Below are 16,115 nucleotides of genomic sequence, written 5' to 3' on the forward strand. Positions count from 1 at the left end.
GGAAAAATTTAAGACTTAGACAAGGTATACTATTTGAAAGTTCTAAATAGACATAATAAGATTGTATAAAACCTACAGGACATTTGTGGAGGACTACATTTGACAGTTGCTTTAGAATTAAGTACAAATCTTCCTAAAATATTTGAGAATACTTAGTTTTGTATATCAGTAAGCAGGTATGGTATTTCTGCAACAAAGTTTCTAGTTTAGTGTAGCATAATACAAAGAAGTAATTTTCCCTGCTTAAAGAAAATGTCTGGCAGCAGCTGTGTATCATAAATGTGTTGCTTTTCCAATATAAAGTCAGTTCAGGTCTAGACATCTTATTGAAATATGAATAGTTTTAGGTTCTTGATTGATTGTAGGCTGAGGCTCTGCCTGACTAGTGGATTTCACTCTTCTTGCACTCATTATCTTTTTTTTTCTCCCTTCTTTTTATACCTGCTAAGAATGTATGCAATGAGAGATCCCCCAGTGTTCATTCCTGCTCCAGTGGAGCGTTACCGCCAGATTCTTCTTCCAGCTCTCCAGCTGTGCCAAGTGATCCTCACGTCCAGCATGGCACAACACTTGCAAGCTGCGGGACAGGTAAGTTCCAAAACTTGCTTGAGTACCACTGGTATTGCTCATTCAAAGAAATTATGTGTGCCTTTGCTCTGACAGTAAGTTGTTTTGGTTTTTTTAAATCCCATCCTCACTGGTACACGAGGTCTTTTAAAGTTCTTCAGAAGCATTGTTTCCTCTCTGCTTGCCATTAAATTTTGAGTCATTCATTTTTTTTTTTTTTTTCTTGTGGTGCAGGTTTTGCAGTTCCTCATTTCCCATTCAGATACAATCCAGGCAATCCTGAGGTGTCAAGATGTAAGTGCTGGATCTCTCCAGGAGCTGGCCTCCCTGACAGGAATAATCAGCAAGGCAGCATTGCCTGGTAGGAACTGCAGTTTTGAAGTCTCAACCCCATTTGCATGAATCTCAGGCTTTGTTTTCTGTAAAGAAACAGTAAGACAGAAGAGAATATCCATGACAATACAGATTTTTTTTTTGACATGTGGAGCTCTGAGAAAAATCGAAAAATGTTATAATTTTTTCTTGAAGTAAAGATGCAGTAGACATAGTGCTCTTACCCATATGTATCTGATTTCCCATTTTCTTTTCAGCATGCTACCTCACACTAAGTACTTTTTGTCTTGGAGGTGATTTACCAATAGAAGTGCTCAAAGTATCTGTGGTCTCACCAAAAAACAATTTTTACTCACTAAGTTCTGTAACTGAGGAAATTAAGATAGAAAATTGTTTGCATACCCATTTTTTAATGTCTTCTTTGTTTTTATTTGTTTAAAATATAAAGTTTCCTGGGGGAAAGCACTGCAGATTAGTGTACTGCCATTTTTCTTGAGAGACTTCTTCACAAAGGGCTAATAATGATTGTGATCGATAGAGTGGTTTCTTCTGCATGCTTGCCAGTTCAAAATAACTTCTCTATTTTGATTTAATGGTTTTCTTTGTTCAGGAGAGATGTCTGACTACTGTAGAAAGGAGTGCAGAGCTGTAGGTTAAGCCCAGGTGCTTCTTTGCTTAGATGTACAGAGCTTTGCACAATAGCTGTAGTTTCCATGCCAGCCTCCCTTCCTCTTTGCCCTTATTTGATTACTTACCAGAACAGTAAGTTCCATGCTCTCATGCATCTCCTGGTAGCTGCATTCATATCTGAATGTTTTGCTCAAAAAATATGCAAAATACAAGTTGAATGTTTGGCTGAAATATTTCTGAACAGTGCTTGTATTTACATGTATATAATGCACAAATCTGTTAAAAAACCCCCAAACAAACAGTTACTTAATGACTGTGTCTTTTATCAGGAGTGTTAAATGAGCTGGACATGGATGTTAATGAAGGGACACAGATGGAGCTACAAGGACACATAGGGCGATTTCAGGTAATAAAGTCATACATTTAAGCCATGTCCTTTTAGAATTGGCCACCTTGATGTGTTTCTTCCTGTTTTTTTTTACTTTGAATAGTAGCAATTGGGAAAGAGATGTTTTCCAGCATCAAGAAGAATGTGTGGGGTTTTTTTTTCGTGGGAGTGGGGTGGGGTTTTGATGGTCTGTTTTTTGGTGTCTCCCCACACTTCCCCATGCATGTGAAGTAATGCAGAAACGGTCTGTTACCACTTTGGCCACAATCATGTCTCCAGCTCAACAATTTGATGTATCAGACATGCTAGTGGTTCATTTATTTGTTACTGAAGTAGTTTTTGTACTCTGCTTTTGCTGGATGTTAGATTTTGTTTGTCTATATAGGTAAAGGTGTTTCAGGTGTGGGAATGGGTAAACCTAAACTGTCAATGATAGTATTCTGTATAATAGTCTGCAAGAGACACAAGAAAAGTTGTTCATTTGTGAATTGCACTCATTTCTCATTGACAGTGTTTTAGGGTGCCATTAATTTCTAAATTAAATCAAGGTAAGTCAAAACACTAAAAACTTAAATTTTGTTTACAAAGTGCTCTAAGTTTCATCTGCGTCGCTTTCTTAATACTGTTTTAAGGAACATGTATCACTTAAGTGAAAAGAATCGTGCACTTCATTTTAATGTTCATTTCTTCTGGCAGCGCCAGTGCTTAGGACTTCTGAGTCGGTTTGGAGGGTCAGACAGGCTACGGCAGTTCAAGCTGCAAGATGATAACGTAGCAGGAGACAGAGTGAACAAGAGGGATGAAATTGAGTTGGCCATGCAACAGGTAAGGACACAAGATAAAAGAAGCTTCAGTCTCAACATTTTACCTGCTGTGCAGATTTGTTTGGTTATCGTTCTTTCGTATGATAGTGGTAATGCTCTACACTGGTTTTAGTGTGGTATAGGAGTCCACATTTTATTTAAAGTAATCCTTGAAAATGTATTTACTTACATTTGCATTAGAAACCTTTATTGTTTCGCATACAAACTCTGTGAATTTTGAAGGCTTAAATTGATAGAATGTTCAAAATGAAAGCTGTGTATAGAGGGAAATGGCTAACACTAACTAAAGCCTAAGGGGACTTAAAATTTTCCAGAAATTCTAGTTAGCAGGTTTGGGAAAGAGGCAAAGTTGCAAGTCCTAGACTTGCAGTAGAAGAGAGTTTGTAACCGATGAGAAAATAGAATCATCACGTTCTGGTGGGAATAGAGGAGCAAAGCATATTGTTCACTGACATTTGTCCATGTAAAATTTAATGCTTCAAAGCCTGTAGATATTGTAATTGACATGCTGTCTTGTTTTTTTCCGTTTGCTGGCAGATCTGTGCCAACGTGATGGAATACTGTGAGTCACTGATGTTGCAAAGCGCCCCCAGTTTCCAGCACACTGTTTGTCTGTTTACTCCCAGCCTGTCAGAGTCAACCAACCGAGATGGGCCTCGGCAGGGTGAGATTTTTGACTTGCTGTTTTATGAGCCTGAACAGTGTGACATTTGGGCTACTAGAAAATACTGAACCAGAGGCTGTAGTTTCACATACTGTTTAAGTCACTTTATGCCAATACTGTAGCTGCTCACTCTCTCATTCTGGCATCCATCCTTGTTCAACCTTGTGCTAAGCCAAATCAGGAAACTAATCCTAGTTAAAACAAACTAATTGTTTTTTCATTCACAGCCTCAGAAATATATGTCAGTAAAGAAATGTGTGTATGTAAATAAATAGCACAAGACAGGGGAAAGTCAAGATCAGATTTCAGCATCTGTGCTGGATTACATTATTTGAAAGTAGGACCTCATTTATGACATGTAAGATGTGTTTTGATTGGAACTCTATTACAACACATGGCAAGAGTTTACACTGTGCTTTTATGCAGTTGAATGGATTAAATATGTAAATAGTAAGTCTTCTAATCTAGTTACATTTCACATTTTGCACTCACTACTGCGCTAGGCTGACTGCCTTTTAGTACTGCAGTCACAGAACTTTTTGCCTAGACTTACATTTAGGTTACTTCTGACACAAGGGCAAAACATACTTGCCAGTGCTTTCCTGTCTAGGTTATTGACAGAAAGCACAGCTGATTGATTTCTTGGGGGTTTATTAGTTTTGTTTTCTTATCTTCAACATCTTGTCTAGATACACAAGCACCAGTGGTCCCATATTGGCACTTGCCTGGCCTGGGCATTATTGTTTACCTGCTGAAACAGAGCACTAGCGATTTCTTCAGTTACTATGACAGCCATCGTCAGAGTGTTAACAAACTGCAAAATGTGGAGCAACTGCCACCAGATGAAATAAAAGAGGTAATTGTTCTTCTGAGTCTGTAGTTACTGTATTGTAGTAATTTGGACACAGCTGTAACAAAGGCTCCAAAGCATCTTTGATAAGCAAGTAGTTCCACTTCTTGTGCATGTTCTTTTCTGTTGTTGGTGAAGGGGGTCCATAGAATGAGTGATCTAAAACTTCAGGGAAAATATTTGGCTTAACTTTGTAAAAGTTGTGACTTTCATTATAGTTGCTTGGAGATGGGTTTCATTTTTCCATTTTTTGGTCAGCAAGGTTGTGCAAATTCAAAATAGAAAGTAAGGTTGTAAAGAAATAGTAGCTTAGAAGAAAGTTCTAGATACTAGTAAGTAATCTTATTTGCTTATTTCTCTTGATGTTCTGTAATTTGCTACTGTCTTTCTGTTTTTTTCTCTTCCCATCACAGTTGTGTCAGTCAGTTATGCCAGCTGGGGTTGACAAGATTTCCACTTCCCAAAAATACGTATTGGCAAGGCGGCGCCTGGTGAAACTAATAAATAACCGAGCCAAGTTGCTCTCTCTCTGTTCCTGTATCCTTCTAAAATTGAAATGACCCTCAAGGTGATGATCCAGAAAAGCAGAGAGATAGAAATAGGGTTTTTTTACCTGGATTTCTGACCACTTTGAACAAAAATTCTTCGCAAAAAGTAAATTTGAAATACTGACAATTAACTTACAAGGGTATTGCTCTGCTACTGCCAGAATGTAACGATTTTCAAGTTAATGATTCCCATTTTGAAACCCAGCTAGGACTTTCTGCAATATGCTAATAAAGGAATTGTTACAGCCCAGCTCTTCAATTTTAGTGTCCAGACCCCATAAACATTCACACATGTCCAAATATGGTGGAAGAAATACTTTGAAAAATAATTTTGATGTGCCTGTCATAATAGGAGTTTGTAGTCTTACAGCCAACCTTGCATAAACCTAAATCTCATAAACACCAGTAATTCTATGGAAATAACCAGTCATGCACAAAAGAATTGTCTTCAACAGATCAGAATTTTCCTCTGCAACCTCCCTTGGGAAAGATGTGCTCTTGCACACTTCTCCATTGTCACCTAAGATGCTCCTGCCATGCCTGGATTTATAACCTCAGCTTTACTTTACTGTGTGCAGCTGAGGCACCTTTACAAACCACATGAGCACTCCATCCTCTGCTCTCCTCCTGAGGGCTGGATTGAGGCTCTGCAGGGTGATGAGCAATCCATCACTGGGTTATGGCAGTGTAGGAGGTGACAGGTGGTTGAGCTGACCTCTTCAGCTGTTTCCAAGTGTGTAAATATGCTCATATATGTTATACATAATGTACAATCCAAAGACAACCAAATTGGAGTCCTTCACTGAGATGTGTCTGCAGATATCATAGAAATATGTCTCTTCATCCTTTGGCGCCATCTGGAACACTACCTACTGCACTGCACACCCACTGACTCCCAAGACCCGCTGCTGTCCTCTAGGATGTCATTTAAGAAAGGAAGGCTGCAAGGTAAAATTTCTCAAGCATCAAAATGCCTTTGAATACCTTCTTGTGATTAGCTTTAAAAGCGATTTCCTACTATTAATATCTTGCCTTTTATATTTAATAAAAGAGATTTTGGATTTGGCACACCTTTGGATATTCCACTGGAGAATTGGCAATACTGATATTGTTTACTCCCAGACTTCTGAGGTATGTGTATTACACACAACCTCCAAAGGAAAGTAAAAGTAACTATTATTTTTATTTCTGCCCTTCAAACTAACTGAAGTTCAGCTAATACAATCAGATAATTGATCCAAAATAGTGTATTGGAAAATATTTCAATATAATCTAAGATGAAATTATGAAATAAAGTTAATATTGGTGGTTTTAAAAGTATTTAAAATTTAGAATTATAGCCACCATTGATTCACCAGAGGATTTTAAGTTTGTTGAATTTCATCTTTTAAAAAAAGAAAGAAAATGGAAGGAAATCAGGGAGAGTGGATTTGCAGAGGAGTGCCATGTTGTGTGTTCAAAATTATTTATGAGTCACTGTTTATGTATTTTCTCTTAAGTCATTTAAGTAAAAAAAAATCGTGTAATTTCTAATGCCTAAGTTTACTTTTGGATCAAATTGGAACACTGTTTTAAATTTGTTTCATGACTTGATACAGAGATAGTGTGGAGCAGCCAACACAATTTTAACATCTTGTTTTCTGTTGCCAGATTCCTTTGGATCAGAGCCAAGCTTGGATTTCAGTAGTGGACTGAATCGAGTGAGCCAGCACGATATAGACCAGGTGAGATGTGACAGTCTGCTGCAGGGTACAGAAGGCTCCTGGCTACCCTGCAGCTATTAGAAGCAGTCTGACTGTTGTTTTCCCACTTCTGAACAAACTGCAGTAACACCAACAGCATAGAACTTAATTTAGAATTAGTGAAGCATTACAAAATTGTTTTGGAAAATATTGTGAAACAGGTGGCACTTTTGCTACTGTGCACATATCTTTGAATCTTAATATGAAAAGTAAAAAATTAACTATACTTATAAAATAATAATTCTTTTTCTCTTACCAACCAGTCAAATGGTACAGCTTTCCAAAAACACCAGATATCCTTGAAAGACCTGCAATATGAGGGCAATTTTCTCAATTCTCTGTGATCAAACTGTTCACTATGGGTCAGCTTCAGCTAGGCTATAGAGAAATGAGATCAAAACAGTAACAAGAACTGAGGAGACTATAAAATGTGAATGGTAGAAAAGAAGTAATTTCACTTACACAGAAATAAAATAGTTTGTGTAAATTTGATGCAGAAGTGGCAGGAAAAAGATATTAATAAATCTCACTGACATTTCTATGACTATGCAGAAAATAACTGTTCTTCAAAATGGAGTCTCAAGTACCTTTATAAGATCTAGAACTGTAAGAAAAGTTGCTGTGTTTTGTGATGAGGCATGTGTAATTCATTTTGTTTGTTCAAAAGTAAAGTATACAGTATCATCTTGGTAAAATACTTCAAATGGAGTTAATTCAGTGACTCTTTACATATGCATTAATGAAAAAATGTTGTTGGTGCACACAGACTCTCTAAAGAGTCCCTAAAGGACTAGGAAAATTTTAATTGGAAGATGTGTTTGTATGATGATGAGTGAAGAAGCTGAATTATAACCAATAATGCCTAAAACAGAATAAGTAGTACTTACTAGAGAAAAACCCATTCTTTGGAAAGCAGGTCAGAGAATAAATCATAGTGAAGGGGTTGACAGGCAGTGGATGACAAGCTGGCATTTCAGGAAGAAAAGGTTTTGTATTGATGACTGCATCAAATCTCTGTTTCTCAGCTTCAGATTGAAGCCACAAACAGCTTTGGTGAATCTCTGCAGAAGAAGCTCCTGGACATTGAGGGTTTATACTCCAAGATTCGCTCGCGGTACACCTTTATTCAAGCTCTCGTTAGACGTATCCGTGGTCTCCTAAGGATATCAAGGACCTAAAAGACACTTGGTAGATGCTGCTTGCCCAGTGAAGCTGTGTGCTAGGGCAGGCCTTCTGGATCATTGCATTTTATAGATCAGACATTTTCTAAGTATTGCCAAAATTATTTTGTTACTTTTTTTTATCCCTGTGGATGAGTTTTGTGTATTCTTTCCTACTGCTCCCAATGTGACATAAAAAATAAAGGATTCTTTTCGACTGAGTTATGAATAATGTAAAATTTCAAGCAAGAAAGAATTCTAATGGAGGGCCTCAAGGAAACAGGAAGTTCTGCAGCTGTGATGATACTACATTTGTTGATGCTTTCAGAGAAAACTAAAACATCTTTGTCTGTGTTGTTCCTGTTTCACACAGAGATTTAATGAAACCATAGAGTTGACGTGTCATCACTTGCAGACTGATTACTGTGATGTGGATTTTATATTCATTTTGCACTGTGAACTGCTAATTTTTGCTCCCCCTCGTCCTACCTTTTATTCAGCTGGAAGAAGTACAAGCTGCTTCTCTTTGAACAAGTTTAAATTAGAAAAGCGATAAAAGTCATGGAAGGTAACTGCTATAGGTTTGGTTCTTGTGTCTGGGGGAGTAAAGGTTTCTGTGCTTTTCTTGCTGCAACACAAGTATAAGGACAGAATAAGGTGCATGGGGAGGAAGCCAGTAATCGTGAGTGGTAGGTTGTTTCTATTGTTAGATTGTTCTCTTATGAGACTTTCACATATCCCTGTATCTTCCGTTAAAAAGCTATTAAAAAAAGCATAATCATTGATTATTGACGTGAGATCTGTTGCACTTCTCCCTTAACTCAGTCTGAGCTTACGGCCCAGTTCATGTGTGCCTTGTACATTTGTTTCCTCTGAGTTCTCATTATGTCACATTTTTTATGATTTCATATTTACTTATCTGTGCAACCTGATTACATGGCTGACATCATTTTTATGCAGGGATGACGACAGTGCTGCTGTCAGGTGAGCCTGTTAGCTAATCCATAGGAGCAGCTTGCTATCAGTGTTACACAGCCGGACTTTGACTGTTGAATTCCAGCCGGGAATGTTTCTTGTTTCTCCCCCAGTCGGAGGGAACCAGTCCCTAACCCAAGAACCGTGCTGGCTCTGAGGTCTCCCCTCCCGCCCTTTGGCAGCAGGCTGTGGTTCCGAGCAGTTGTGCGGCCGACGCTCCCGTTCGCCCCCGGCTCCCGGGGCAGCGCGGAGGCCCCGGGCCGGTGACGCCGCCGGGCCCCGCCCGCCGCGCGCTCCCGCCGCCGCAGATTCGCCACGCGCGGGCCCCGGGGCCGCGGTTTTTATTCTCCGGACCTTTCTCCCTGCTCTGATTCCCGCCCGGGCGTGTCCAGGGAGGGCGCGGCGAGGGTCCCGCTCCTAGGCCGTGCTCTCCGCGCCGGGGGCGGAGCCGGGCTCCGTGTGTCGAAACGGCGGCGGGCGCGGAGCGCTTTGTTTACTCGCCGCGGAGTTCGACGTGGAGCCGGGCGGAGGCGGCAGGGCCAGCGCGGCGAGGGCAGCGGAGCGGGGCGGGCCGGAGCACCGGCGGAGCGGCTCGACATGGGTGAGGAGCGGCCGGGAAGCGGCTGACCGAGGGGACCCGTCCATCAGGACCCTTCCCTGCGGCGGGGAGGGCGGACGGGTCGGTGCTGAGCCCTCCCGCGGGTCTCCAGCCCGCCGGCGGCGGCGGCAGAGCGGGCTGAGGGCCGCGCTTGGCGATGCCCACCGCCCTCAGGCCGGGCCCTGCCCGCGGGCCGGTCCCCGGGCAGCCGGCCCTGCAGGAGGCCGCGCTGGGGCTGCCTTGCGATGGGGACTCGTCCGAGCAGCCGCAGGAGGGAGTGCTCGGTCATATCCTCAGGTGCTGTACTCCTGACACCTGGCAAAACTAAACTGTGAATCGAGTCTGTAATGGGCTGCTGCTAAGGAGCGGATTAGGAGAGGAGGTCCTGCAGACCAGTAAATGAAGTAGAGGGTATATTACAGAGAGGCCCTGAATTTGAGGGTTGAGTGGTTGAGGTGAACCTGTCCTGTTGTAGATGGTGTGTGAGCAGTGTTTTAGTGTGGGAAAAGCATATAAATAAAGCAATAGCATATAAAAAGAGGGAGTGAGAGGTGTCTGGCGGCAAGCAAAGTTACTGACTGAATTTTTGCATCTTAGGCCTCCATGCAGCCAGAGGTAACGTTCTGCTTGTGATGTTTCTATCGAAATACCTTTTTCCAGCTCAGTTCTCTTAAGGTTATTTGCCTGCCTGGCAGTAAGAGGTGCCATGAGCAGCACTATGCAGACTGGCAACTCATGGTCCCTTATAACTTCTTGTTTTCCAGGTCTGTAGTGTATGGCTTCTGTGGTGGGATGGGCCTAGAAGATATAAAGCAACCTGTTATCAGTCTCATTTCCTTCTGAAGTATAAGCTTTGCTCCCTCCTTTCCCTGGAAAAGCAGATGCCTAGATAGGCAAATATGGGGAATAATTTTTATCAAAGCATCTTTCAGTAAGATTTTGGTTGCAAATCTTCTTAATTTGTCTCTGATATATTTGTCAGTGTTGTCAATGATTCTGGCTTGTTGGATGTTTCATTACATTTTGCAGGCTTTAAGTGTATTTACAAAGTTATGATTTAACATTAGATATGTTTGTTATAAAAATCTTTGGAAAAAAAGGAATTGTTACTGGCTTAGAATATCAGTATTCTTTTTATGAATAAAAATCTAGTAGGCATAAATCAGATATTAGCCTGGCCACAAGTTCTCTTGCATGCATTTAGAGAATAAATGAGATGTTGGGGCAAGCCAGTTTTGGAAAAAAAAAAAAAAAAAAAAAAAAAAAGAATGAGAAGGACATTTAAAATCAGCTGCTAGACTTCTCTGTAGCATTACCATACTTGATTTGGTGCAGCTTGCTGTTTGTAATGAACTGATTTAATAGGTCAAACTGATTTATACCTAATTTTAAGAAAAAAAGAAGTGGTTGGTCCTGTGGAAGGCCGTAGACATCTTCTGTTGCTGAATTCTTTCAGGCTTCTTTTGGTCCTTGTATAATCTCTGGCACTGAAAAGGTAGAGTCTGATACAAGCCAAAAAGAAGATGACTCATATTTTGGCGAAGGAGAGAAAAGGAAAAAATAAAATTGTAACTGCAGTGAGATTTGATACTGCTGCAATGTGATTTGCTGGAGTGAGCTACCATAAAATCATAAAATGGCAGTATAAACCAGGAGGACATGATGTTGATGAGCAGCCATTTGGGCAACAGCCTGGACTTGTCCTTTTTCAGTGGAGAAATGTCTTGTAGGCCAGTAAGAGATGAGGTCAGTCCGTCTGCCTTGCATATCCTCCACAGAGCCGGCTGACACTGAAATGTCTCTCTCTTCTGGTTTTTGTAGGGGGCTTCTTCTCCACCATCTTTTCCAGTTTGTTTGGAACTCGAGAGATGAGGATTCTCATCCTGGGGCTGGATGGAGCAGGAAAAACAACCATTCTCTACAGGTTACAGGTTGGAGAAGTTGTTACCACCATTCCAAGTAAGTGATCTGCCCATAGGGAGAGTATTTGCCTGGAGCCTGTGATTTGCCTGTAGCTCTGATATAGAAACTTTGCCAGCTTTTATGCTTCCTTCATAAACAGGACCTTATGGTGTGGGAGCCTTGCACTGTTGTATCTAAGAACTTTTCCTGGATAAAAGTATTACAAAAAATATTTTATGCTGCCTTAAAAAATTCAAAAAGCATTTGACCTCAAGATTGTTAGCATGATTACACAGACTACTTGTGGTAGGTCAGCACTCAATAGATGGTAAATGTGCACTCTATAATGAGTTTGTTTCCAAATACAGGTATTATGTGAACTTCAGAGGTCATTGTTGCTGTACATAGGATGGTGTACCTTTTTTTTTTGACAAGGGCTGTATGAACACTTTTGTTTAACATGGATAAGAAGATGATTTAACTTTACATTCTGTAGAAAATGTAATAGAACTCAATGTGAGGTTTCAAGGGAGAGGATGATTTCACCATTTGTCTTGGCATTCATGCAGCCACACCCACCCAGTGTGTGTGCCCAAGGGCCATGATCACTCTGTGTAACATGAAGGACAAGGGGAGCTTGACTTTTTTATGTCCCTGACATGTCTGTTGTGTTTCTCCTGAATCTCACTTTGCTCAGGCCTCTATTACCTTTTAGAAGCCAACAGTTTGCTGGGACTTAATCTTTTTGCCTGAGGGTTTTGTTTTTATTTCAGCCTCCATAAATTCTAAGCAGCCTGTACCCACTGTTCACTTCCCTGTGCTGCATTTCTCTGGGCTGGCAGGACAAGGAATGACATATGTGATACTGCAGCCTTGTTGCCATCTTCCAGACGTTGGTATCAAGTCCTCTCCTGAGAAGTTGGTTCTGCTTTGGTTCTGCTGTGGCTCTAAAAGAGTGCAGACCTTGTTTGGACAGAAGGACACATTCCTCAGTGCTCTCTTGCTGTCAGTTGTATACTTGGTTATCACAGCAGGCCAGTTCTTTAACCCTTGCTCTGTTTCTTTTGGTGATTTCAGACACACTGCTGTTGATTTTTAACAACCTTTGCATTTCTTACAAATCTCTACAATATGTTTACAATGTGGTTTTATTAGTTAAAAAGAAATATTTCTGCATTATTTTGAGTCATGTTTGTTGGGGTAGCTTTTCAAAGGGCATGAGCTACTGGGAATTTTCAGGTCTGAAAATTTTAAACTGAGTGCTGTGATATTCTTCAGAAAAACAGAAAATCACCAACAGTGAAATTGTTTAACTTTGTTTCAGCTATTGGCTTCAATGTTGAGACGGTGACCTACAAGAATCTGAAATTCCAAGTCTGGGACTTAGGAGGACAGACAAGCATAAGGTAATAGATTTCTTAAAGTCAATTAACTTACTCTAAAAACTTCTTGGAATTCTCATAGCAGGCATTTCTGAAAATTGTTTTAAGTTTTTAAAAGCCCATTCTCAGGAGAGCATTTTCATCTAATGGAATTCAGTTTGTAAAACCTGTGATGCACAGATTGGAAAAAAACAAGCCAGTGTTTTCATTTTTATTTGGTTTTACTTTGAAAAACAAATTTATTAGTGTAGGAGGCAATTGAGTAGCATTCTGAGAAAGAGTGGAGGGGGTGATAAAAACCCAGAAAGATACTTCCTAGCTTTGCATTCTTAAGAGTAGTGAAGTTGGATTTAGGTATAGATGGCAATTTTTTAGCAAGCTTCACAAGTTTTGTAATGAGTCATTAACAGTAGCCCTGTATGATCACCTTGTGATTCCTTTTTCAGTGCTTAGTAGCAAGGTGCAGTGTAGTTAGCTGGTAAGGAAGGTGCAGTTAGTGAGATAAAGGTTCCTTCCCTTTTTAGTTTCAGGACAGTAATTCTGAAAAAGGTGTTTTGTTTTGATCCTTGTTAATTACTTGCCTGTATTAATTACTCATTTAAGATTTCTCCGGTGACCCTTCTTTGGTGATTATAATGCAGATGCTTATGTCTTTAAACTTTCTTTGCTTTCCTGTCCCTCAGTTATGGGTCTGATGTCCTGCAATGTGATTCCCAAATAAATCTGTCCCCAGCATATCTGTTCTTTCCCTGTTTTCAAGTTGCTTCTTTATTTGCTTTGTGTTGGGTTGGAGTTTTTTGGGTGGTTTTTTTTTTGTTGTGCCTCGGAGAGTATTTGTACTATCTGTTAGTTTTTGTAGCCTCTTGAAGAAATCTCTTGCCTCTTGGGGCTTTTCACCCCAGGGACAGTTTTTACTTCCTCTGGGTGATCTGTTTTTAATTATGTAGCTAAAAGGAACTGCTAACATGCAAATGACATGACTGGAACTTCTGTCTCCTCTGCAGGCCCTACTGGCGGTGTTACTATTCAAACACAGACGCTGTCATTTATGTAGTGGACAGCTGTGATCGAGACAGAATTGGCACTTCAAAATCAGAGCTTGTTGCTATGTTAGAGGTAAGAAAACAAGGATCACAGTCGTTATCAGTAAAATAAATTGAGAAATTAAAACTTTTTTTTTGGAGTAAATATGAAATTTGATTCAGTGAACCAAGTGAAACTCAACTTCACTTGTGAAACTTCAGCCCTCAGCATAGCCCATGCAGCACTTCTGACTGACAAAAGCACTGAATACTCTGCAGGTATTTCATGGCTTTGTGCAGCATTATCTGGACAGTTAATTTCATGTAGCCTTGCAGTCACATGAAAATTTACCTGCCTGCCAGGACAGCTGCTCAATACTGCAGTGTGGCAAGATCAGGCCCTGAAGGATTGACAGTAATTAGTAATTGACATCCTACGATGTTTTGAAGCTGAAGAACAAATGCAGAACAAGGTAATAGAAGTAAGATCAGTTGAGCAACACTTCCTTTCTCTCTCTTGCCTTGCCACCCAAAATACCTGCAAGCTCATTTAATGTGCCTTGTTAAATCCAGCTACCAGCTTATTTCATAACCTGGACTGGCCATGTTTTGAAACTGCTCCTATAGGGAACAGTTTCATATTGGTATTGAAATTCCAGTATCATACTGGAATTGAAAATAAACATCATTCTTTCACTGAAGAATTTTCTACAGAACAGAAATCAGCAAACAAAATAATTGAGAGCTGCTGAAGTACTTTTTTATTATATGTAGAGTTTTTTATTATATAGGTTTTCTCTCCTTAAATTCCATAGAAGTCTCTGCAACAACTTCCACAATTTCCCTTTTTTTTAGGAAGAAGAACTGAAGAAAGCCATTTTGGTGGTGTTTGCAAATAAACAGGACATGGAACAGGCCATGACTCCCACAGAAATGGCAAATGCCCTTGGCTTACCAGCTTTGAAGGACCGAAAATGGCAGATATTCAAAACCTCTGCAACTAAAGGCACAGGGCTTGATGAAGCAATGGAATGGTGAGTACCAGTCTAGTTATGCTTCATTCATATATCTAATTTTACACATTTGGGATTTTATAAGACTGGATTTGTGGATAGTCTGACATAAAAGAGTCCACATTAGAAGAATGGCTGGTTTTCTGCTGGAAGTATTTCAGCAGAATTGAAATGACCTTTCAGTAAACTGACTTAACCTTTTTCCTAGGTTGGTGGAGGCCTTGAAGAGCAGGCAGTGATACAAAACTGACCAGTGCAAGGAAATGTCAGCTATAGCCAGCATCCTCCTTTCTGCAGTTAAGTATGTTCAGGCCACAGATACTTGTAAATAGATCAGATTTGAGTTTGACTTCTGTAATGTGGATGCCTCTCTCCAATTGTAAAACTGAAATAAGTGAATGTGTACATTATGAAACTCCATTTCTTACTTTTTGTTTAAAGAATGTACTTATGGTAATTTGTATGAAAGTCTTACTGACTGAGAAAGTTGATGGGTTTTTTTTTGTCATCCCCCCTTCCTTTGATGGTTTTGGTGGCCAGCATATTGGTGTAGATAGAACACTAATAAAATCTGGAACTGTCAGCTATACCCAGGGTGTGTTGCTTCCTAGAGGCTGCTTGCTTGCTGCTTGCTTTACAGGAACGAGGCCAAGGGCTGCCAGTTCCAGCAGCCATGTAGGTGAACACCTGCAGAGGTGCACCTGCAGTGCAGACACACTGTTACAGTGAGGTACAGCAAGAGAGCACCTCTGGCTGCCAACAGGGCATTCAGTGGGTGTCTGAAAGGAAAACCAGTGTCTTCAGCACACACTACTGCCCTGATGTGCCAGGGCAGTGACTTGAATTTAACTTCCACCTTCATGAGCTGTTGTTCCTGCACTCTCAGCCAGAAGTGACAGGTAAGTAGCTCAATATAGCTGCAGAAACTGAAGGCCAAATCAAAGTCAGGAGGCAGACTTGTCTCTCCAAGACCAGTGTGTTCACAGGCAGAAATGCAATCATCACAAAACCCATTTCTTACAAATGAAGTAAAATTTAATATAAAATATCATAGTTGTTGCCCATTCAACTGTACATGCTCTGGTAAATATACAGATTTGGAAAAAATTTAGACGTTTTTACTTAAGATCCTTGATGAAAAAGGACATAAAAATACTAATAAATACAATTGAAATATGTAAGTACTTTTTAAAACAGTAATTAGTTCTTTAACTCAGTATTACTTTTCATAAATTAATCCTCCAGGAAGGAAAAGCCCTTTTATTCCACCATTGCCAAATCTTTTAGTGCGTTACTTCGATGTCGCTTGGCCTTGTACATAGGACGCAGGGATTCTATCTTTCTCTTCCTGGTTTCTGCTTTATTCTTGTGTCTCTTCAGCTTCCTCCTTGCAGCAATGTCAGGATTTGCTACAGTCTAAGGAAAAACAGTACAGTGTTAGTTCACTGACAACTAACAGCAGTCCCTGTGAAAATCATGAACTTCCTGAGAAATCGGTGACTGCTAAGACAACACAT

At 40.3% G+C, this 16,115-nt stretch overlaps 3 protein-coding genes across 5 annotated transcripts in view; 2 read left to right on the forward strand and 1 right to left on the reverse strand.

The window, feature by feature from the left end:
* The window catches only part of NUP205 (nucleoporin 205), a 45,017-nt gene extending 37,090 nt beyond the window's left edge, over positions 1–7,927 (forward strand). Inside the window, exons 34-43 of the mRNA XM_054631910.2 lie at positions 450–588; positions 802–928; positions 1,860–1,936; positions 2,615–2,743; positions 3,280–3,406; positions 4,096–4,262; positions 4,670–4,793; positions 5,624–5,752; positions 6,455–6,528; positions 7,572–7,927. Of these exons, the coding sequence (XP_054487885.2) occupies positions 450–588; positions 802–928; positions 1,860–1,936; positions 2,615–2,743; positions 3,280–3,406; positions 4,096–4,262; positions 4,670–4,793; positions 5,624–5,752; positions 6,455–6,528; positions 7,572–7,724 (1,246 nt within the window). The 3' untranslated portion in view covers positions 7,725–7,927. The remainder of the gene's footprint in view (positions 1–449; positions 589–801; positions 929–1,859; positions 1,937–2,614; positions 2,744–3,279; positions 3,407–4,095; positions 4,263–4,669; positions 4,794–5,623; positions 5,753–6,454; positions 6,529–7,571) is intronic.
* A 1,082-nt stretch (positions 7,928–9,009) lies between these two features.
* Positions 9,010–15,187, forward strand: ARL1 (ARF like GTPase 1). 3 transcript variants are annotated; one of them, XM_054631259.2, is made up of 6 exons: positions 9,010–9,282; positions 11,101–11,238; positions 12,506–12,587; positions 13,568–13,679; positions 14,441–14,619; positions 14,807–15,187. In XM_054631259.2, exons 1-6 carry the CDS (start codon positions 9,279–9,281, stop codon positions 14,835–14,837), a joined length of 546 nt encoding a protein of 181 aa, XP_054487234.1. In that variant the 5' UTR covers positions 9,010–9,278; the 3' UTR covers positions 14,838–15,187. The 3 variants fall into 3 exon arrangements, with proteins under 3 accessions (XP_054487234.1, XP_054487235.1, XP_054487233.1); XM_054631260.2 differs by lacking the exon at positions 9,010–9,282 and adding an exon at positions 9,422–9,563; XM_054631258.2 differs by lacking the exon at positions 9,010–9,282 and adding an exon at positions 9,510–9,576.
* Positions 15,064–16,115, reverse strand: part of UTP20 (UTP20 small subunit processome component) — a 63,783-nt gene continuing 62,731 nt past the window's right edge. Inside the window, exon 62 of the mRNA XM_054631257.2 lies at positions 15,064–16,014. Coding sequence (XP_054487232.2) covers positions 15,859–16,014 — 156 coding nt within the window. The 3' untranslated portion in view covers positions 15,064–15,858. The remainder of the gene's footprint in view (positions 16,015–16,115) is intronic.

The sequence above is a fragment of the Agelaius phoeniceus genome, chromosome 5, assembly GCF_051311805.1.
Source record: "Agelaius phoeniceus isolate bAgePho1 chromosome 5, bAgePho1.hap1, whole genome shotgun sequence".
Lineage (NCBI taxonomy): Eukaryota > Metazoa > Chordata > Aves > Passeriformes > Icteridae > Agelaius > Agelaius phoeniceus.

Excerpts from the sequence above, each read along its gene's own strand:
- ARL1 (XM_054631260.2), top strand. The coding sequence starts at position 9,437 with ATGCCCACCGCCCTCAGGCCGGGCCCTGCCCGCGGGCCGGTCCCCGGG. Across the intron at positions 9,564-11,100 it reads GCCGCAGGAGGGAGTGCTCG|GGGGCTTCTTCTCCACCATC; the intron begins GTCATATCCTCA and ends TGGTTTTTGTAG. Across the intron at positions 14,620-14,806 it reads CTTGATGAAGCAATGGAATG|GTTGGTGGAGGCCTTGAAGA; the intron begins GTGAGTACCAGT and ends CCTTTTTCCTAG.